Here is a 22,463-nt window from a genome sequence, read left to right as displayed (position 1 = left end):
GCTGAGGCAGGAGGATAGCTTGAGCCCGGGAGGTGGAGGCTGCAGTGAGCTATGATCGCACCACTGCACTCCAGCCTGGGCAACAGAGCAAGATCCTGTCTCGAAAAAACTAAAAATAAAATTATATACATACATACATATAGAGAGAGGTCAATGTGTTCAGTAGGACAGGATAGTCAGGGCTGGGCTCACTAAGAAGGTGGGATTTGAGCCTGAAAGGAGGATGGAGGAGTCATGCGGAATCGGAGAGAGCATTCCAGGCCTCGTGAACAGTTAAGAGCAAAGGCCTGGAGGTGGGAATGTGTCTGGATTGTCTGTTGTGAGCGCGGAGGTCAGTGTGGCTGGAGGTGAGCGGATGAGGGTGTGGAGGTGACGGCATGAAATCGCGGGAAGCCTTGGGCTTTCCTCTGAGCTGGATGGGACGGTAGGGCTTTCTCAGCCAACGTGGAGGGAAGTGGACTCTACCTATCACCAAGAGATAAACTGGGGATAGGGCGCAAAGGAGGCTTAGTGGTCCCTGCTTTAGGGTGTTGGCACCGCCCACTTAGGAGAGCTGGGGGCGCCGTGAGCCTGCAGCTAGAGGCGGCGCTTGGTGTGCGGCTTCAGCACAGTGGACAGCGCCGTACGCGTTGCCTGGAGACCAGGAAAGCGGCCGCTCAGGGGGCGGAGCCTGCGCAAGCGCCCTATGAGGAGCGGCGCGCTCCACGCAGTGGCGCACTCTGTGGGGGCGGGGCCTGCGAGTCCGGCCAATTAGAAGAGTTTGTTGCCGGGCGTGGTGGCGCTTGCCTGTAATCCCAGCTACTCAGGAGGCTAAGGCGGGAGAATTGTTTGAACCAGGGAATCAGAGGTTGCAGTGAGTGAGCGGAGATCGCGCCACTGCACTCCAGCCTGGGCGACAGCGAGACTCCGTCTCCAAAAAAAAATTTTGTTGACAACCTCAGGACGAAGAGAGTTTATACACAGGGCGGGGCCTGCGAAATCCCATCTGGAGTTGGAGCTTGTTGATTGCGCAAAGGAAGGAAGGAAGGGGCGGTGGGCACCCGGAGCCTAGAGACCGGCGGGAAGTTTGGAAGCGGTGGTTTGCAGCAGCTAGGCCTGGGGCGGTTTCCGCGCTCTTCACATGGAGGCTTGCGCAGCACCCAGGGTCGTGACTGGGGCTGTCAGATCCCGAAACTTGCCTTCTCTGGGATCGCCCGCGACTGCTCAGGGGAGCCCCCAAACAGGGGACTATATGGTTGGCCTTAGGGAGCGGGTGCTGAGGTCCTGGGTCCAGGATACGGACTTCTGAGCACTGACTGAGGAATACAGAACATTCAGGAGAGGAGAGTTAGTGGTTTTGCTGAAATAATGGTCCTTGGAGCCCTGAGTTCGGGTGGTCGTCTCGCCTGGAGGATTTCTCCAGTTTATTCATTGGACGTGTGGGGACCGTCCCTCTGTGACATTGCCACCCACCTACTGCCCTGTTGCCAAGCAAGAAGACCTTAGGCGCCAGATCTTTTGAGAAGACAAAAGCACTGGCCCAAGACCTGGGAGTTCATGGACTTCTTGGCTACTCCGTGGAGAGAATGCTGGTCTCCCTGAGAATGAGAAGGACGGGCCCCTTTTCTTTGACATACCGTTTTTAACCCTCTTGAGTCTGGACACTCTTCCCTTATCAAGACCAGTGGACTCAGCTGCAAAAATCACTGTAAACCTCAGCTCCGATGTTCCAGAAGTCAAGCCTCTTGTCGTCTCCAGGGCCCCCATTCTCACCTCTCCCATACACCTACTCAGCTCAGCAACCAAAAGAACTGTACTGAGGCGCGGTGGCTCACAATGGTTAATTCCAACAGTTCGTGAGGCTGAAGAGAGGATGGCTTGAGGCCAAGAATTGGACATCAACCTGAGACCCTGCCCCTATGAAGAAAAACAAACATTAGCCAGGCAGTGTGGCCTGTAGTCCTAGATACTCAGGAGGATGAGTGAGCCATGATGGCACCACTGCATACCAGACCGAGACCCTGTCTAAAAAATAGTTTCAGCTGGGCGCGGTGGCTCACGCCTGCAATCCCAGCAATTTGGGAGGCTGAGGCAGGCGAATCACAAGGTCAGGAGTTCAAGACCAGCCTGGCCAACATGGTGAAACCCCATCTCTACTAAAAATCCAAAAATTAGCCAGGCATAATGCTGGGCGCCTGTAATCTCAGCTACTCGGGAGGATGAGGCAGGAGAATAGCTTGAACCCGGGATGCGGAGGTTGCAGTGGGCCGAGATCACTCCAGTGCACTCCAGCCTGGGCAACAGAGCGAGAGACTATCTCAAAAACAAAACAAAACAAAAAAAAAAACTGTAGGCCAGGCGCCCTGTGGCTCACGCCTGTTAATACCAGCACTTTGGGAGGCCAAGACGGGTGGATCACGAGGTCAAGAGTTTGAGACCAGCCTGGCCAGCACGGTGAAACCCCATCTCTACTAAAAATACAAAAAATTGGCTGGGCGCGGTGGCTCACTCCTGCAATCCCAGCACTTTGGGAGGCCGAGGCAGGCAGATCACGAGGTCAGGAGATCGAGACCATCCTGGCTAACACGTGAAACCCCGTCTCTACTAAAAATACAATTAGCCGGATGTGGTGACGGGCACCTGTAGTCCCAGCTAATCGGGAGGCTGAGGCAGGAGAATGGCGTGAACCCGGGAGACGGAGCTTGCAGTGAGCGGATATCATGCCACTGCACTCCAGTCTGGGGGACAGTGAGACTCCGTCTCAAAAAAAAAAAAAAAAAAGCCGGACATGGTGGTGCATACCTGTAATCCCAGCTACTAGGGAGGTTGAGTCAGGACAATCACTTGAACCCAGGATGCGGAGGTTGCAGTAACCGGAGATCATGCCACTGCACTCCAGCCTGGGTGATAGGGCAAGACTCTGTCTCAAACAAAAGTTAGCTGGGCATGGTGTCGCACACCTGTAGTTACCGCTTCTCGGGAGGCTGAGGCAGGAGAATTGCTTGAACCTGGGAAGCGGAGGTTGCAGTGCGCCGAGATTGCTCCACTGCACTCCAGCCTGGCGACAGAGCAAGACTCCATCTTAAAAAATAAACAGCCAGGTGCAGTGGCTCACACCTGTCATCCCAGCACTGGGAGGCCGAGGCAGATGGATCACCTGAGGCTGGGAGTTCGAGACCAGCCTAACATGGAGAAAACTTGTCTCTACCAAAAAATACAAAATTAGCCAGGCTTGGTGGCACATGCCTGTAATTCCAGCTACTGAGGAGGCTGAGGCAGGAGACTCGCTTGAACCCGGGAGACGGAGGTTGTGGTTAGCAGAGATCGTGCCATTGCACTCCAGCCTAGGCAACAGGAGCAAAACTCCATCTCTAAATAAGTAAAACAAATACTCTTGGGAGCCTGAATGGGCCTGAAGTCTTCCCAGGTCAGAATCCATCCATGGCTCCCCACTGTCCTTAGAAAGAAGGCAAGAACTCCTGTGCCTGGCACTCCACTTGGGGGCCCTCAAGATCCCACTGACCTCCAGCCTCATTTCCCAGCATTCCTTTGTTTTGCATCAAAATGCTCTACCCACCTGACTTCAGCTTCTTGAAGCCCACCCTCATCCCCCAGCTGAATTTTTGCTCAAGCTATTCCCTCTGCCTGGCCTCCCCTTCCCTTCCTAACATTCTTGGGTCCAACTCACCCATACTCTCACCTGAGGGGAAAGCCTTGACAGGTACTCCCTGTCCAACTGTGACACAGCCCTCTTTGTGCCTGGAAGCTCCATGTGGGTTGGGAGCAGGTTCACCATTGCGTTCCCAGCAACCAGCACCAGACTTGACATGTAATCACCGTGCAATAATAAACACGACAGCAGGGCACAGTGGCGCTGCCTGTCATCCCAGCTACTATAGGGAAGCTGAGTTGCTTAAGGCCAGGAGTTCAAGACTAGGCTTGGCGACCCACCTCTACAAGAAAATTAGTCAGTCATGGAGGCACAGCCCTGTGGTCCCAGCTACTCCAGAGGCTGTAACGGGAGGATCGCTTGAGCTCTCAGGGGTTCAAGACTGCAGTGAGCTACGATGATACCACTGCACTTCAGCTTGGATGACAGAGCAATAATATCCTGTCTCTCTTAAAAAATGAACGAACGCATGTTGAGTGAATGAAACAATGAACACATGAAGTCTCCATTTATTCTGGGATGGGTTAGAGTAAGCCTCTGAGGCTGCCATCAGGCTGGCTGAGTTGTTGCCCAACATTGTATCCAGCAGTCTCAGGCCCGCGCAGTGCACAGCCAGCATGGGGCTCACAGGTGCAGATGGAATCCAGAAGCTCCCAACTATGCTGCAAAGGCCAGGCCTAGGGGTCCGGGTACATGCAGTGAGTCCTTGGGGCAGGGCCAGCCCTGCTGACTACACAAGCAAGGTTGGTGGTGAGACAAGGGGTGTATGTTTCCCTGCCAGGACAGAGGGCAACACACAGGTGGGTGGCGACCCTCAAGGCTGACGGCATCCCTGCCCAGAGTGACGACCAGGGCCTACTAGCTCTACTAAATTCAGGGTGGCGGAAATCCTGGATGTGCCCCTTGTCATGGCTCAGGGGCCTCCTTTCATCCTACTTCATGAAGCCCCAACACTTCCTCCCTGGGATCAGTACCAATCCCCTGCAAGGCCCTGCCCCTCCCTCCAACTTCATCCCAGTCAACCACACACGTCCAATCGTGTAGTCTGTTGCCCTTCTTTCCTTCCTGGGGCATCCTGAGCCCTCTGGGATGGCGTGTGCCCAGTTCCAGCTCACGGACCTCCATGGCCCATCCACCAAGCACCCCATCGTATCAACTCGCCATGTAAGGGTGTGGACCCCTTCCCCGCTCATGGATGCTCCTGGTGGCCTCCACTGAACATGTAGGACACCGTCCACCCAAAGCATATTGGTCGAGGTGTCTCATTTCACAAGCCAGCTGTTGCCCAGCTCTTGCTGGGCCCGTTTGTAGGCCCTCCTGCAGGTCGGCTACCTGCGTTTGGAAGGCAACTAGCCTGGAAGGCCACTGTCAGTGCTCAAGGTGATAGCCACATATTCCTGAACCCGGTGTCGTCCTGTTGTAGCTGGGATACTGTCTCAGGCCAGCAGCATGACGGCATCATCAGCACTGGTGAGGATCGTGAGCGGGGTGAGGGCTCCAAGGGTGCTGTGCTCAGGAACTGTTCTCTCCAGGCACGTGCCTGCTGTGCCGCATATATCTGCAGCAGGGCGGGCGGGTGGAATCCATCCCTCGTGGTGGGTCTGCATTCAGAAACCTGAACGTGGTGGTGGTCACTGGTCGGGAAACTGTGAGGGAAGTCCTGTGTTGAGAATGCAGGCGCCTGCCCAGAGTTTGGAGGTATTTAGCAGGTGGGGCCAGGAAGTGTCCCTCTCCATGAGTGTTGCAGGCAGGCATTCTCTCCTTAAACACAAGGTCTGCTGACCTCACAGGAGTCTCTTCTTGTCCCAACCCCTTAATGTGTCCAGGAGAGGAGATAGGACATGAACACATCCCATCAAAATCGGGGGTTAGGACCCATCCATCCTCATCCCTCCACTGTGTGTGCTGCTGGGATCTCGGGGTACTCCAGGCCACCTCTTCTCCCAGCCTTTCCTGGGAGGCGCCACTTGGTATCTGGGACCTCCTCTGCTCTAACACAAATAAGAATTCCTCAAAAGTTTTCTAGCACACAACTTGTTCTTTCACCTCTTTCACCTCTCCAAGAAAGTCAAACATGGTCCTTGCTTTTCCCAGTGGCCATGGTTACCCAAGCACAGGAGGCCAAGGCCTGGGGCTCAGGCCAGCAGAGCAGGATCTCTGCAGACGTGTGGTCCCAGGCTTGGCCAGTACAGTTCTTCCTGGATGGCCCACACAGATCCTGGGGAAAGGCAATCCCGGCACTGCTCTGAAACCAGAGCTCCTCCTCCCTCCCCGGGCAGGGTGGAGCTGAGAAGGGCTGCTCTAGCGTTGGGTCTCCACCTCCATACGCCTGATATTTTGATAGGGCAGGTCCCTGCTATGGGCCACTGTTCTGGGCAGTATAGTATGCTTGACAGCATCCTTGGCATCTATCCACCAGATCCCAGAGCACCCGCTACTAGCTGTGACAACATCCTCCAAACATTGCAAAATTTCCCCTGGGAGGCAAGATTGCCTCAGATGGGAGAATCACGCTCTAGGGAAATCTGCTGGTATGAGAACCCCAACTCCCCACTCCATTGAGCCTCCAGATGGCGAGCAGGCTGCAGCTCCAGCACAGACACGAAGCTCCCTCCAACCACTGACGGTTCATGGCTGGGGTTACCCAGGCCTCACCTGCCCTTTCTTTTGTAACTGCGTTATGTTCCACCACAGGCACGCCCCTACAGAGGAGATCACTGCGTACTTAGAACTACACCAGAATCAGGGAGCAGAAAAAGCCTATTTTGTGATGGGTTCCCCAAGACCAGAATGGGCGCTGTAAGCCCCTCTGTAGACGGTGGGAGCCTGGAGCCTGGTGGGACACCGGGTCTACACAGCCCAGGGGACCAGGAACCAGCCTTCGCTGAGCATGAGTAAAATGTCTAGAAGCCTGGAACTGGACCCTCTCTAAGGACCAGGGACCATCCTGATGGCCCACCCTGCTTTCCCAAGAGCAGGAATAGAGTGGGGAAACCTGCCCATTGCACTGCTGGTGGGTCAGACACCCAGGCCTAAGACGGGCGCAGTTTTGTTTTTCTTTATTTGTCTACATTCAGCTTAATTCAGATGTACTGCCTGAATGACCCAGACATAAAAAGAAACCCCCCACTCTTTCCCACTGGTTTTTAAAATAAAATCTTCACTTATAAAACTGAAACACTAAAGCATTAAAATACAGAAAGCTCGTTTAACTCACGTCACAAAAGCATTAACAAATGACGTATCCCTTCCGTAACTATTTAAAGACAAACTGAGTTACCACTAACACGAAGTGTGAATAGACAGAGGGATACTGAACTGCAAAAACTCAAAAACTCTACCCAGACAAAGTTGTAATGGCAACTAACAAACCATTGAAGACACGGAGTCCCAAACACGGCTAAATATGGGTCACAGGACGGGCCACAGGGTGACCCGCTGCACCTCACGACACAGCAACGTGGACGGGGTGGGGGCGGGGGCCTGGAGGGCCAGCTGACATGTTAACTGTGATGCATAAAACTCGATCTTCTGATGGGGAGTAAGTGCAGAAGGTAGAAATCTCCGCCCTGCGGGGGCTTATCTGTACTGGTAGTTCATGCTGTGGTCTGCGTTTCTGCCATAGCCGCCTTGTGAGGACTGGTAGGAGCTGGGAGGGCCACTGTAGTTCTGGCCGGACCCCGGGGAGTTGTAGTTCGACTGTGAGTAGCCTCCTAGGAGAGAGAGTGGTGGGTTAGAGCCGAGGGGCCCAGCCAGCGGGGCTCAGGTTAGGCAGCCCACACCCAAGCCTCGGCCAGAATGCAGGTGGGCAAGACTTGTGGGCTCCTGTGCGGCTCTGCCTGCCTACCATACATCACTGGATCAGGCTGGCACCAAGACTCTGAGAGGTGGGACCACTGTGACCCTCGTTTCTGGGAGAAGCTACCTGAGCCCAAGGCTGAGCTACTGGCCAGAACCGGGGGAACAGCTGTTTGGCCTTGGTGTCACCCACATTTCACACAGGTACCAGGGGTTAAGCGTGGGGACACTGCTGGCTCTCCGGCTGCTCCCGAAAGCCTTAGCAGCTGCCAGTGCATCCGAGAGCGTGTTCTCACAGGGCCCACCTGCCACTGCAGCCCTGCCCACGCTGCTGTCTGCTCCCACCAGGTCCATATCCCGCTTCACAGCAGCTGCCAGGCCCCCCATGCTGTGCCACCAGGGGCTCCAGGCCCACCTTGTTTGCCTTGGTATGAGGAGCCGCCCCCAGAACCTCCGCCGTAGCCCCCGTGTGACCCTGGGTTGTAGGATGACCCGCCTGAGCCGTAGCTGTTCCCGCCGCTTCGGCCTCCACTACCACTGTAGTCTGGGGGAGAGAAGACAGGATGGTTAAGGGGCCCCAGGAAAGACACACCTTGGGAGGCCCGGGGGCCTTGTGGTGCGCCTCAGACGCGGCCAGCCCCTGGCCCAGACCCTGGGCCTCTAACTCTTCTCCCTGCCTGCTTCAATGTCGCACATCAGCCCATCAGGTAAGTACCAGGGGCCAGCTGGAGCCCTGCAGGGTCACCTGGCCCTGGGCTGGGCTGGTCACCAAGCTCCAAAGCCCTGCTCTGGGGTGCCTTCCCATCTGTTCCTGCAGCCCAAACTTCCCAGCAGCAGCTGAGGAAGTGCTCGAGACCCCAGCAGCCGCCTCTCCTCAGCCAGCAGCACCAGACACACAGCACCCCCTTCTGACCCACCAGCACAGCCTCTGTCAAGTCCCTGGCCTGCTGCTGACAGCTGCTGGGTCCCAAGGACACACCTACTCAGCCCCACTGGGTCACTGGTGCAGCCCGGGCCTGCTGGGTCTGCGCATGAGGAAGCGGAAAGGCGGTGGCGGAGAGGTCAGGCTCTTGCAGGGGCTGGATGCAAAACTCTCTAGAGCAAGTCCCAGGAAGTCACCTTGCAGCCTCACCCACAGCCAGGGCCTCGAGACAGAGGCCTCAGCTACCCTGCCTTCGGAGAACACACCAGAGAGAGTGGCGGAGACTGCACCATGAGGTCCCACGCCCCATCTTCCTAGCACCCGCCCGCAGCCAGCACCACTTGTCCTCCTCCTAAGGCCCTCAGCCAGAGGTCTGGGCAGTGCCGAGCTTCTGCCACTCCGTGGGCTGCACTGCTGGGGCCTGGACCCTGGCCCGGCCGAGGGGCTCTGGAAGCCAACTCACTGAATTTGCTCTCGTAGTTGTAGTCGGATCCGCCCCCGCCCCCGGGAGAGTTGTAGGAGTTCGAGTAGGAGTAGCTGCCTTGTCCATGGTTATAGCCTTTCTGCTTGCCCTGTGGAGGGCCATAGTTGCTGTAGGGGCTCTGGTTGTAGGACTGCTGCTGGCCCTGGTGGGACTGGTAGCCCGAGCCGTAGGAGGGCTTCTGCTGGCCCCCGTGTGGCTGCTTCTTCCCAGCGTGTTTTGGGGGCACCGGTGAGTTGTAGTTGTCACCTTGGTAGTAGGAGCCATAGCCGGAGGAGCCACCACCGCCCCCGCCGCCACCGCCACCGGCATTCCCAGAATGCCCTCCGTTGCTGTAGAACTGACCTAAACAGGGAGGCAGTGGGTCAGGCGGAGGACGGGAAAGGGCAGGGGGAGGGGAGGGAAGGGCAGGCGGTAGCCATGGGTCCTGAAGGCTGACCCACAAGCCCAGGTCAGAGGCAGTAGGACAAGGAGGGAGAGGAGCAGTGGCTCCGGTCCTTAGCACAGCCGTTTGGGCTGGCCCAGCCTTCAGCTCCACTCACCCAGCAGCTGATGACAACAATGGGGCTTTGCCAAGCAGCACGCGCCAGCAGCTTTTGCAGCGGATGTCAACATTACAATGAGATGGACTCCGAGCGCGGGACGACATTCACAGCTAGCTGACGGCTACCCAGAGATCCCCAATGGTGACAGGAAAAGCAAAGCCCCAGAGAAGCAGCGGCCACCCCCCTCCTCCCTGCTATGCTGGGAACAGGCTCCACAGGCACAGGCCTGGAGGCCCCTAAAAGATGCTATTTAAAGAGGCCCCTGGACCGTCATCATCCTGAGAAGACCAACTGGTCTGAGCTGGTTTGGTTCTTGGAAGACAAATCGAGACTCAGTCAATGATGCAGGCACCTCCCTTGCGATACTCATGCAAGCATGTGACTCAGGATGTGAGCAAGCCCCAGCCTGGCTGGCAGAGGGCAGTGGCCACGGCTAGGGCAGGAAAGCCGGGTGAGGCCTAGACCTACAGCCCTAATGACTCCCGAGGCCCCTTCCTTGTCCCCAGCACAGCTGCTGGGTGCAGGTGGGGCTGAGCAGCAGGGCTGAAAGTGTGCAGTGCAGCCACTACATTCTCAGCCGCAAGCTGAAAATGTAGCAGTGAGACCCCACTTCTGGTCACTAGGTTTGTCAATACACGGCCCCGCCAGAGGCTCGAGTGGAACAAAGGGGATGGCACTGGCTGAGGGAATGCTGCACCCCAAGCCTTGCAAGGGAGCCCCACACAGGGAGTCTCCACAGTGGGTGTGGGAAGGCTCAGAGGGTGGGTGAGGTGGGAGGCTGGGTCATGGTGGTGGCTCTCCAGCCAAGCTGGCCAACGCCCAAGCGCTCACCAGGCGCAGCTGAGTTCCTGGGCTCTCAGAGCGGGTCGGCTTGTGAATGCAGCCACCTTTGCCCAGTCAGGCTGCCCAGACCTCCAGGCCCAGGGTGGGTGGGAGGGAAGGGGAGGCTCCCACGCTGCCTGTCCTTCCTTCCCAGATTGAGGACACTAAGGGCCCACCGCCTCCTGGGTAGGGTAACTGGGAGTCCTCACGTGCCTCCACCCACTGGAGATGTGTACCCCACGCTGGTGTGGTGGGCTGCCTGCATGACAACGTGGACAGAACTATCTGCAACCTTCAGTTTGTGTTCTTCAGGCAGGCCTCCTCCCTCGCCTGCCATCACAAAGCCAAGACACCAAGAGGGAGGATGTGTCCCACAATGCCAGAAAGCGAACATGCGGCAGCTCAGCGAGGAGACTGGGAGGATGGGATCTTCAGAACCGCCCCCACCAGGACCCACACCCCACAGCCCCACAGCCCCAGCTTCCCCAGTGTCCTGCACTGAGCACACCACCTCGCCCCGCCTGAAGCCGGGAATGAATGAAGACGCAAGGGCCGAGGGCTTGTTACTTTCACATGTATTGATTAAAAAAAAATAAAGGGGAGGGGGAGTTTTCAACGTCATTCAGGATAACTATTTTCCTGGTATAAAAAGACATTATTCTCAAACAATAACTTTCTAAAAAAAAAATACATCATGCAATCAAAGTTTTAAAAAGTTTCACTGAATGTTTCAAACCTCTGGGAACAAATCATGTAGTAACCATTTTGACCAGTTTTTGCCTGAATAAACGCAAAATCTTGCAAGTCAACACAGATGCAGGCTTTGCTGCAAAAAGAACCGCTGATCAGAGCCAAAACCAGTTTCCAAGGAGGGCACCTGCCAGAAAACAGGGGCCTCAGTAGAGAGCCAGAATGACTCCGTGTGTTTGCACAGACAAACTTCTACGGCTTTGGAGTCTGTGGCAGCTGCACACCCAGCAGCACCACCTCTGCCCAAGCAAAAGCCAGTCCTTTACTGGAGAAACAGGGAACATCACGGTTCTTTCTCCTCAATTACTTTTAAAGTCCCATTAAACTAAAAAGCAACAAAAAAATCCAGAATCCCATGCATCTGCAGCTGTAATTAAGACTTGCAAAATTTCACGTCATCTACCCCTTAAAGCCTGTCTGTTTCTTGCACTAATAATGGAAGCACAGTTTTGATACCTTTGAGAGTTCACTCTCTAGCTAAACCAGCCACAAAATATCGCATTCCCAAACAAGAACCCACCAGAGCATTACAAGAGGCGGGAGAAGTTAATTCAGCGCAATATACAATTCCCCACATGTTCCCAACGTTTTAACATGCTCGCAATAAGAAAAAAAGCCGGTTTCTCTGGATTCAGATGTGGTGAAATCGTTTTCATCACTGTCAAAGGCATCAACCAGATTTGGGAGTTTGTTAAAAGGTTAAAAATTCATACAAAACCTGCTGTAAATTAAGACAAAGGTAGATTAAAATGCGTCATTGTCTGTCTCTTTAAATAAAGTAATGCTTTCCATAAAAAGCAAAGGTGGGCTTTTGCCTTGATGCCGAACAACGCTGTCTCTAGAATTCTGTGCAATTCTGCACAAAAATACATTCTCTGAAAAAATTGTTTTCCACTTATTGTGAACTTCAATAGGACCAAGTTCAAAGGCAAATCACGATAAAAACTGCCATTGTCTTAAATTCTGCAGGCTAAGAGTTTCAGACAAGCTGCGGTGAAAAGCCACGGTTGAGAAACCCAGTGAAGCACAGGGACACAGCACGGACACTTTGGGTTTTGGAGTTGGAGGAAATTGGAGTAAAAAGTTGATTTTGTGTGCAATACTTTTAGACGCTCTAGGAAGACCCAAAATCATGATAGCCGTAGCAGTCTGTGAAAAAGTCACCTACAAAAGGGGGAGACAGAGCAGAGAGAAGAAATTAGAATTCTTTTGAAAAAGGGCACAGAGCGCCACATTTGAAATTCATGTTTTAGATTTCTCTGCTCCTGTAACCCCCCAATGAAGGCTCCTTCTCAAGACAAGAGCTGTGCACTGGCCGGAAAAGCGTATTCACAAGATTGGTGCTTCGCATGGCTTAAAGCAGAGAAATTTAAAATTCTAACTTTTAAGGAACTTTGCAGTTACACGAGTTCGTGTGTTAACACAATCAATCCCACTGTGGGGCCGGGAAGGGGTGGGGGTCGAGGGCCGTCTGACCTAATCACCGCAAAAAGGTGTGTGCCCCTTCTACAGCCTCCTCGAGGCTGCTCTGGCCACCCTTTGCTAACTCAGGCCCAGACGCTACACTGCGGCTGCTTCCCAGGTCAGACAGACAGAAACGCACACTTACTGTAGCCTGCTGTCGCCGAGTTGCCTCCGTACCCATAGCTTCCATACCCAGCACCTGGAAAGGGAAAGACAGTGTTACCGGGGTCCAGCAGTGTCTCCGGCCCACCCCAGGAGCCCCACACATTTGTTCCCAGAGCATGCACATGGGGAAGGCGGGGACAGTGCAGTATGAGGGCCCTTACCGGCATTCATGTAGCCTCCATGGTTGGCGCCACCAAATCCTCGTCCGCGCCCTCGTCCCCGGATGTTCCCGCCTCTTCCCCGCCCTCGAAGGTTGGGGGGTGGGGGCACTTCGTTGTGCATGGGGCCTCCCATGCCGAAGCCAGGGTTATGTGGCTAGAAGAGAACACAGGGAAGTGACATTCCCTTCGTGCTCACATTGCAGAAGAACCCATGCCCGGGCCAGGAGGTTCAAGGGCCACTGCTCACCTTAGCAGCAAATTTCGGTCCCCCTCTGACGGGTACTGGGGCTCTCTTCTTTTTGTTGGCATCAAGGGCGAGAGGGGTGTCAGGGAAAAGCTTTTCTAGGGCAGCAAGAGCAGCGTAGGCCTTCGCCACCTTTTTGTTGGAACCAGCACCTTGGAACTTCTGTCCATCCACTTCGACCTGGAAAGTGCAAACGGAGATGACTCAGTGCCTCCCTCCAGGGGCAGGGGGACCCCAGGCCTCCCCATGGGACTGCCCCAGCAGGCAGCTTCAGGCTGCGCACCTCCATGACGAAGCGCTTGTCATGGCTGCCCCCGGTCTCGGAGATGAGCTCGTACTTGAGCCCACGCCTTTTCTCGTTCAGCTCCATGACTGGGTTCTTGCCGTGCTTTGTCAGGATCGGCCCCTGCTGTTTTACGTTCTCAGGGAAAACAGAAAAGAAGACCGACAAACTCAGCTATGGGCATTCCAGCCACATGGGAGGAGTGGCAGGACTGAGGCGGGGCCTCTGCTCTTCAGACACTGCCAGCCCTTGCCAGAGTCTCCACTGACTCTATTGAGGGCCTTCCAGCAATGTGCCCCCTTCCTGTGCCTCCCCTCTGAACAGCACGTTATCAACCCAAGGCCACCCCAGTGTAGCCTAGGATGCTGGGATAACATCCACAAGGCCCTCCCCGACACGGCTCGGAGGGCAGCACCCAGCTTCCTGTGCAGACTTCTGGCCTGAAAGGTCCACTTTTTGGGGCAAATTAACAAGGACCAGTAACCACCTCACTGACAGGACACATGGCTGCCTGCTCTGTCCAGGCAGTCACTCCCAGCGCCCACCATGTGCTCACCTCGGCAGTGGCATCTGAGGGAAAGGCCACACTAGGGGTGGAGACAGCTTCTACCACTGGGGCGGGGGCCACCACTGCTGGCTTCGCCTCGGTCTCCTCAGCCGAGTCCTCCCCCTTGCTCGAGTCCCTGCCTTCAGCACCCGTCGGCAAGCCCATGTCCTGTAACACCTGCAGAGGTGGCAAGACCCCCAAGGTCCCAGTGAAGCAGGGCACAGCCCGGGAGCCATGCATGCAGGGCCTCCCCATGGCCTACAGGCACCCACCCGGGAAGCCATCTGAAGGAGGGCTGTTTCCTTTCAGCTCCTGCTCCCAGGAGGCCCTAATGCCCCAATCATGTTTGGGGACCCCTCTGCCTGCCAGCCACAGTGGGAAGGCGTTCTTGCCACATGTGACTTGGCAAATACTCGCCATCTAACCATGTGTGTTTTTAGAATCTACATGCCCTCCCTGAGAGACAATGGCTCAGAAGGGGCCCAAAACAAAGACCATGGTTCTGCTATTAGAAGACAGTGATGCTGGCCACACTTACCTTAACGGCCACGTGCAGCTTGGCCGTCTTTTTGGAGGGCCCAGAGGCCTCGAATGAATTGCCATCAACCTCCACAGACATGGTAAAGATGGGGGCATGGACGGGCCCAGTCTGGGACACCAGCTTGTACTGCAGCCCTGGCTTCAGCTGGTTCAACCGCATCAGGGCATTCATAGCCTGGGGGGGCTCTGCCTTCTCCTCTACAGAGAGAATAGCAAGGTGGCTCTGGATCAGCACGATGGCAGGTCTCCACGAGAGCTCTGCCAATCCTAACCCCTAGGGCTGCCTCTGTGGCGTAACACAGTGGGTGGGGCAGCCACACAAACTGAGCCCAGCTTGCACCTCTCCTGTGGCCTCCAGCTGTAGCACCACCATCCTACTCATCTTCCACATCTCCAATCATGCCTCATCATTGTTAAAAGGACTCAGAAACCACAAGTGAGAAAAATGAAACAAAAGCAGCCGTCCCATAGCTTCAGGGTGAGCCTTCACAGGACCAGATGGATAAAGCAGCAGCACTAGTGAAGGTCTGCACCTTCCTGCTTTTTTACCTATTTAGCTTCTAAAATTTTTCAACACTGATTTTAAGCAAGGTCTCGCGCTGCTGCCCAGGCTGGAGTACAGTTGCTCACTGCAACCTCCGCCTCCCAGGCTCAAGCCATCCTCCCATCTCAGCCTCCCAAGTAGCTGGCACTACAGGTGCGCCACCACACCCAGCTAATTTTTGTATTTTTTGTAGAGACGGGGTTTCGCCATGTTGCCCAGGCTGGTGGTCTCAAAACTCCTGAGCTCAAGCGATTCTCCCGCCTCGGCCTCCCAAAGTGCTGGGATTACAGGCGTGAGCCACCGCGCCCGGCCTGTACCTTTCTTCTGAATCTTCTTCTTCTTTTTGCTGGGCGACTTCTCCTCCCCGTCCTCCTCCATTGGGCGTTTCATGGGCGTAATGGCATAGGTGGTGCTTGGTGGGATCTGAACTGCAAGGAGAGACCAGGGCATGGCTGGGAGATGCAGATGGTGACTCTTCCTGGAGCCCCAGCCATCAGGCAACCGCCGCAGGCTTACCGGTGTAGTCCACTGGGTTTTCATTCTTTGGTTTCTTGGGCATCTTGGAAGGCAGAGGGTCCATGCCCAGGACTTTATGGAGCTGGCCGAAGGCAGCAAGCCGCAGTGCGTGCTGGAGAAGGGGAAGAGGCTCTGACTCAGCTGCCCTGTGCTCCCGGCCATGGAGTGTGCGCTCACTACTGCCTTCTGAGGAGGGGCAGAGCTGAAGGGCTGCTAATGGTCTCCCTTACGACAGCAAGGGGTCCCCCACCAGCCAGGGGAGAGCCTGACTGCTCAAGCCCAGCCTTGCTGTGGGGGAAGGCCAGCCTGTGACCACCCCCCTTCCAAAGGAATACAGGAGACCCCAACCTGGGGACTGGTTGCCACACGGAGCCATGTGGTGGCCTGCAGGGGAAGGTCCCCCGGAGCAGTCCGCACAGCAAACACATCTCCCAGCGCCACTCACAGTGTCTGAAAACGGCACTCGAGCAAGCCAAGGGAGGGGGCAGACGACAACCACGCATGGCACCAGGGGAAAGAAGCAGCCCAGATTGGGGCGCCCTGTATCAGACACAATCCTTTTGCCTTCAGTCCCCGACCTGAGCCTACGAGTCCAGGGGCTACCCTGGGAATACCCAGTAATGGAACTGGAAGCCAGTGATTACAGACTGGGTCAGGGCGCACGTTGGCAATGGCGATGACTATACCTGCGCACTCTGTGTGATATCTTCCCGTTGCTGTCTGTCTAGATGCCCAATAGCATCAGTGGCTTCTTTTTCACAAGGGTCATAAATGCCAGAACCATCTGAAGGCAGGAAACAAGGAAGATATGCAGAGGATTATCTTTTAGCATCTCTGAAGAGGTGTGCTGGCTGAGGGAACTAGGTGTGTTACCCCCCGCGCCCCATCCACACCCAGCTCTGGAAAACATGCCTAGCTCGGTGACCCACTCGGCGTCCAGCCCTTGACAGAAATAATTCACAAGTGTCTCAGAGCAAGAAAGTCACGTGGGAGTGGGTCACCACTGCCCCGGATCCGCCCTCTGAATGACGGCTGCGGACCCGGTCAGGGCTGGATATGATGGTGCCAGAGGGTAGTCACATGCTTCAGCTCTAGGGGGTGGACACGGGGCTGCTGCTGTCCTAACCCAGTCAGTGTACCCGCCAGGAGGCGGCCTGGAACCCTGTCCTTTCCCTGCAACCTGCAAAGCACAAGGCCCCAACCTGGCATCACGATGCCCGACGCCAGGCACTCCAGCACTCTCCGCAGGGCCTCGCCAGCACCCATCGGTCTGTTGGCCGTGCCAATGGATTTCTCACACAGGAGCTCGAGAGGCTGAAAGGGAAGAGGGACAGTGAGCCAAGAGCCTACAGGATGGGGCCGGCCGCCACTAGGGAGCTGTCACTGCATGAGTGGGTCGGGGCACACGTGGGACTCATAGCCAACCAGTCGGGTAAAGTCAAAGCCTCAGGGCTAAGCCTGAGCCAGGGCATCTAGGACAGGGGCCTTCAAGGACCAGACATGACATCCTGCAGGCTGTGTGAGCTCAGAGACCAACCTAAGGTTATGATGTAGTACTTCTTACTTAAAATCTAACCATTTATTTACAAATATAAAAACCACCTCAACTGCAAGCTGAAAAAAAAAAGGGTGCAACTGGCAAGAACTGGTCCTGTGTGAGAGTATCTACAAACCTTCCCAGAGGGATCATTCCCACCTCCTGGTCAGCCCCCACTCCTGGGACTGAGCTGTGCGACCCTGCAGAGGGCCCCGACCCACACTGCCCCAACCCCAACCCCAGGTGTGGCAAGCAGGAGCAGCTCCACAGGCAGCTCTGGAGAGTACACACCAGCCACGCGTCAAGGGGCCACTCCTGCCCCGTGACCATCAAGTGTTCCTGGGATATCCAAAAGACTCTGCACACACCACCCCCAGCAGCCACAGCAACATGCCTTACCCAGCCTCGGAGGGGACCCCAGGTGGGCACGCGAGTGCACAGGTCCCTCAAGACCCGGATCACAATGACACAAGACTTCAGCCCGTTGGCTCTGGCCTAGGGGAACAAAACACAGGCTCTTCAGTCTGAGGCACCGCCCAGGGCACAAGTCAACATGAACAACACAAGTGTCACGTTGCTGCTTTGCCAAGGGTAAACAGTCAGCACTGGCGACCACCAAGGCTGTGGCCAGCCGCAATGTCACTACGTGTACAAGAGAGTGTTACTCCTAACACAAAGCAGCAGCAGCAGCAGCAGCCCACCAACTCAGTCTCAGCCTCTTTTGGGGTCGAATTTGTTGAGGTGCACTCCTTTAGGACCTGCGCAGCTGCAGGTGCTAAGCTCGGCACGGCTATCGTCAATGTTAAGGAATCTTTATGGTGACAGTTAGCCAAGTTAAAACTTAGGAATTCTCTACCAAAAGACAAATAGAAGAACAAAATGCAAACCTGGAACCACTTGGCGTGTCGGAGGGACGCCAAGGCAGCAAGGCATTTCTGCCTGTCCAGAACGTCCGGGGGGTCGTTGACTGATAGCGTTTCTATTCATGGATGGAATAAGAAGACAAGGCACAGTTTGACCAAGGGGTTTCTGTCAGGTGGAAAGGGGATGTGGCAGCTTTCTAAAGGGCAGCTGAGTTTCCCAGAAGCTGAATTCATCTCCACCCTGGACCAGGGAAGGAGAAACTAGAGCACATTCAACTCTGCCCTGTGAGGAAATTGTAAAAATTGGAGGCCCCCTCCAAAAATAAAAAGAAAAAGAAAAAAGAAAGAAAAAGAAAAAATAAAACAAACATAAAAACAAAAGTGGGGAGTTATTCTAAAAGGAATAATCTCATGAGGGAGGGGAGAGATAGGTGGAGCCTATCTTCTAATCCTCTTCCCTTGCCTCCTCCCCATGTTCTCCCAATAAATTAGCTATGCTAAAATGTTCAATAGGAAAAAATTTAAAAAGGCCGAGGGAGAGGAAATGAACTCCCTCTCTGCATCCCACAACAGCCATCCCAAGGCATCTGCGGCAAAGGGGACCAACTCCGCCCACCAGGCGGGACTGCCCTAGCCCCAGCCCTTGACAGAGAGAGTCCTGTTGGTCAAAGGTCCAGCGTCCCTACGTTGATCAACTAGAAGGGCTTTGGTAGTCGGAATCAGCTATGAGAACCAAAGGTAAACAGCAACAAGGGCGCTATGCCAGCCTATGCTGCGGCCAAGCAGAGCGTTTGTCTTCTCTGCCATCTGCACACCAGGGGTTTGGATAAGGCCTGAAGACAGGCACGCGAGCGGCGGGCCATGGACTGCGAGCACATTATTAGCGTGAGGTCCAATGATGTGGTTTGAAAAATTGGACAACAGTTTAAAACTTTATCCAAAACTCTGTATCAGCTCTTTGTGCTTCTGTCACTTTAGATGATAAAAGAGCCACGACAGAGGACAAACGAAGAGGCCCTCAGCTCAGCTACAGCACAGGCTGTTGGTAAACTCCAACGTGGTGCTCATGCAGAAACCATCTGGTTGTCTCATCTTTAAAACCATGGAATCACCAGGGACACTTCTCCACAGCCAGAGAATGGCTCCATAGAAAAGCAACTTCCACATTCATGTTTGCGAACATTCAAGGATGAAGATAAAGGAAAATGGTGCAGTCCCCTATGAAAAGTGCTACTCACTTTTAGTGCGACCGTTTTGTCAAACTCCCAAGTACTCAAAGCCAACGGGAGATGTGATCTCAGAGTAAAGGTGGTCAATCTACACCGTATACCAAAGCAGTCTAAAACTGAATAGCACATTTGAATAGTGAGGGAACACCACATTTTCAAAGTCCTGCCGGAGTGTCTCGGCCTCCCTACCTCCAGCTAATACTTTCTCCATTTCTTCTCTGACAACAGGGGATGTCAGGTGGATGGTCAGGGACAATGGAGGCTCTTTTGTGTTTTTTATCACAATCGCAGCATCGTCGACAGATTGCAGTATTTCGTACTTGTCTTCTGTTACAGCCTAAAAAATAAAATGCAACTTTCAAAACACTTTCTCCTCAAAGCAATCAACAATTTTATCTGGCTCCACCTACTCCTGCAACAGAAAGGCCAACCTCTTGAGTATGATGACCCGGAAGTGATTTCACCTGGGATGTCAGGGTCTCTCTAACTGGCCAGGTCTTTGGCCACGTTTTGGGTACTTGAAAGAGGGATAACTAGTGAAAGAAGCGATTTCCAAACGGTGCTTAAAAATGCAATGGTAGGGCCGGGCGCGGTGGCTCATGCCTGCAATCCCAGCACTTTGGGAGTCCGAGGTGGGTGGATCACGAGGTCAGGAGATCGAGACCATCCTGGATAACCCGGTGAAACACCATCTCTACTAAAAATACAAAAAACTAGCCGGGCGTGGTAGCAGGCACCTGTAGTCCCAGCTACTCGGGAGGCTGAGGCAGGAGAATGGTGTGAACATGGGAGGTGGAGCTTGCAGTGAGCTGAGATCACACCACTGCACTCCAGCCTGGGCGACAGAGCGAGACTCTATCTCAAAAACAAAAACAAAACAACAAACAAACAAAAAAGCAATGTTAGGCCAGGTGCAGTGCCTCACGCCTGTAATCCCAGCACTTTAGGAGGCTGAGGTGGGCGGATCACAAGGTCAGGAGATCGAGACCATCCTGGCTAACAGGGTGAAATCCCATCTCTACTAAAAATACAAAAAAACTAGCTGGGCGTGGTGGCGGGTGCCTGTAGTCCCAGCTACTCAGGAGGCTGAGGCAGGAGAATGGCGTGAACCCGGAAGGCAGAGCTTGCAGTGAGGCAAGATCATGCCACTGCACTCCAGCCTGGGCAATAGAGCGAGACTCTGTCTCAAAAAAAAAAACAAACCAAAAAAAAAACAAACAAAAAAGCAATGTTAGGCCAGGTGAGGTGGCTCACGCCTGTAATCCCAGCACTTTGGGAGGCTGAGGTGGGCAGATCAGCCGAGGTCAGGTCAGGAGTTCAAGACCAACCTGGCCAACATGGTGAAACCCCATCCCTACTAAAAATACAAAAATTAGCTGGGCGCAGTGGAAGCATGTAGTCCTAGATACTCAGAAGACTGAAGGAGGAGACTCGCTTAAACCAGGGAGGCAGAGGCTGCAGTGAGCTGAGATCGCGCCACTACATTCCAGCCTGGGTGACAAGAGTGAGACTCCGTCTCCAAAAAAAAACCAATGGCAAAGAGTTTCGGATCCAGGAGCCAGGAGGAGGAGACCCCCCTTTTGCCCTTTAGTAGTTGATCAACTTTGGATAAATCACTCTCATACAGACTCTAATCTGTATAATGGACTTAATGACACGAACTACACCACAAGGCTGCTGGAAGCCTCAAACAGATGCTGCGGGGAAAGCGGTGGACACTGCAGAGTGGGCATCCAGCCACTGCTACTTCCATGCTGGGACGAGAAGCCAGTGTAGAATAAACCCTGTGTGCAGTGAAACAGTCAGTGTGCAGTATCCTATGGCGCATCTAAACGTACGTACTTGCTGCAAATGCACATCTACAAGGACACTCACGACTATTTTCATTATTGATACCACCTTCTATAACTTGACAAAGAAAATTCAAGCTTTTGGCTGAGGGTAGTGGCTCGCACCTGTAATCCCAGCACTTTGAGAGGCCGAGGTGGGTGGGTCACTTGAGGTCAGGAGTTCGAGACCAGCCTGGCCAATATTGTGAAATCCTGTCTTCACTAAAAATATAAAAAATAGCCCGGCACGGTGGCAGGCGCCTGTAATCCCAGCTACTTGGGAGGCTGAGGCAGGGAGGCGGAGGCTACAGTGAGCTGAGACTGTGCCACCGCACTCCAGCCTGGGGGACAGAGCAAGACACAGTCTCAAAAAAACAAAAAAACAAAAAAAAAAAAAGAAAGAAAGAAGAAAATTCAAGCTGAAGGAAGTTAAGTAAATACGTTGGGAGGAGAGTAAATACATTGGAAAATCTGAAACAGGATTTCTCAACCTCAGTACAACTGACCTTCTGGGCTGGATAATTCTTGGTTGAGGGGACTACTCTGCACATGATAGGGTGTTCATCTCTGGTCTTCACCTATCAGGTGCTGACAGCACCACAGCACCCCAACACCGCATTGTCAACAGACACTACCAAATGTTATCAGGGGAGGAGAATGATTCACCCCTCTTAAGGAACCACTGAAAATGATTTAAAAAATACCTATTATTTTCATCTTTAAGGAATAATTATTGGCCAGGCTCAATGGCGCATGCCTGTAATCCCAGCACTTTGGGAGGCTGAGGCAAGCAAATAGCTTAAGGCCAGGAGCTCAAAACCAGCCAGGACAACATAATGAAACCTCGTATGTACAAAAAATTTTAAAAATTAGCCAGACATGGTGGCACATGCTTGCGGTCCCAGATAGGAGGCTGAGGTGGGAGGATAGCTTGAGGCCAGAGGATTGCTTGAGGCTGCAGTGAGCTGTGATTGCACCACTGTACCCAAGCCTGGGCAACAGAGCAAGAGACCCTGTCTCCTTTAAAAAAAAAAAAAAAAAAAAAAAGGTCAGGAGATCGAGACCATCTTGGCTAACACAGATGAAACTTCACCTGATGCGTAAAGACCAGAGATGCTACGAAAAATACAAAAAATTAGCTGGGCGTGGTGGCAGGTGCCTGTAGTCCCAGCTACTCGGGAGGCTGAGGCAGGAGAATGGTGTGAACCCAGGAGGCGGAGCTTGCAGTGAACCAAGATGGCGCCACTGCACTCCAGCCTGGGCGACACAGCGAGACTCCATCTCCAAAAAAAAAGGAATGGTTTCTCACAAATGTTTTTACTGTAGAAACATTTATGACAATTTACTTCACTTAATATCCTTGCTAGACAGAGACAAGAATAAAGTTAATTTAAGAATTACTACTATGGATGGGCGCAGTGGTTCACGCCTGTAATCCCAGCACTTTGGGAGGCCAAGACGGGCAGATCACCTGAGGTTGGGAGTTCGAGACCAGCCTGACCAACATGGAGAAAACCCATCTCTACGAAAAACACGGAAGTAGCTGGGCGTGGTGGGGCATGCCTCCAATCCCA

At 54.0% G+C, this 22,463-nt stretch overlaps 1 protein-coding gene across 13 annotated transcripts in view; it reads right to left on the bottom strand.

The window, feature by feature from the left end:
• Window positions 1-4,142: 4,142 nt before the first annotated feature.
• ILF3 (interleukin enhancer binding factor 3) overlaps window positions 4,143-22,463 on the bottom strand; it is a 38,908-nt gene continuing 20,587 nt past the window's right edge. For 3 of the 13 annotated variants that reach the window (XM_003809576.6, XM_008961833.4, XM_008961831.4), the window contains exons 5-20: window positions 19,250-19,397; window positions 17,856-17,947; window positions 17,368-17,463; window positions 16,634-16,745; window positions 16,118-16,215; window positions 15,432-15,543; window positions 15,233-15,343; window positions 14,370-14,569; window positions 13,841-14,008; window positions 13,285-13,422; window positions 13,005-13,181; window positions 12,758-12,911; window positions 12,577-12,630; window positions 8,833-9,195; window positions 7,863-7,991; window positions 4,143-7,362 (exon numbers count right to left, since the gene is read on the bottom strand). In XM_003809576.6, the coding sequence (XP_003809624.2) occupies window positions 7,229-7,362; window positions 7,863-7,991; window positions 8,833-9,195; window positions 12,577-12,630; window positions 12,758-12,911; window positions 13,005-13,181; window positions 13,285-13,422; window positions 13,841-14,008; window positions 14,370-14,569; window positions 15,233-15,343; window positions 15,432-15,543; window positions 16,118-16,215; window positions 16,634-16,745; window positions 17,368-17,463; window positions 17,856-17,947; window positions 19,250-19,397 (2,286 nt within the window). In that variant the 3' untranslated portion in view covers window positions 4,143-7,228. Of the gene's footprint in view, window positions 7,363-7,862; window positions 7,992-8,832; window positions 9,196-10,775; window positions 12,132-12,576; window positions 12,631-12,757; window positions 12,912-13,004; window positions 13,182-13,284; window positions 13,423-13,840; window positions 14,009-14,369; window positions 14,570-15,232; window positions 15,344-15,431; window positions 15,544-16,117; window positions 16,216-16,633; window positions 16,746-17,367; window positions 17,464-17,855; window positions 17,948-19,249; window positions 19,398-22,463 lie in introns of those variants that run through there. The other 10 variants (XM_003809577.6, XM_057300699.2, XM_057300698.2 and 7 more) reach the window with 5 other exon arrangements.

The sequence above is a fragment of the Pan paniscus genome, chromosome 20, assembly GCF_029289425.2.
Source record: "Pan paniscus chromosome 20, NHGRI_mPanPan1-v2.0_pri, whole genome shotgun sequence".
Lineage (NCBI taxonomy): Eukaryota > Metazoa > Chordata > Mammalia > Primates > Hominidae > Pan > Pan paniscus.
Note: the sequence above shows the minus strand (reverse complement) of the source record. Positions and strands in the feature narration are given on the sequence as shown.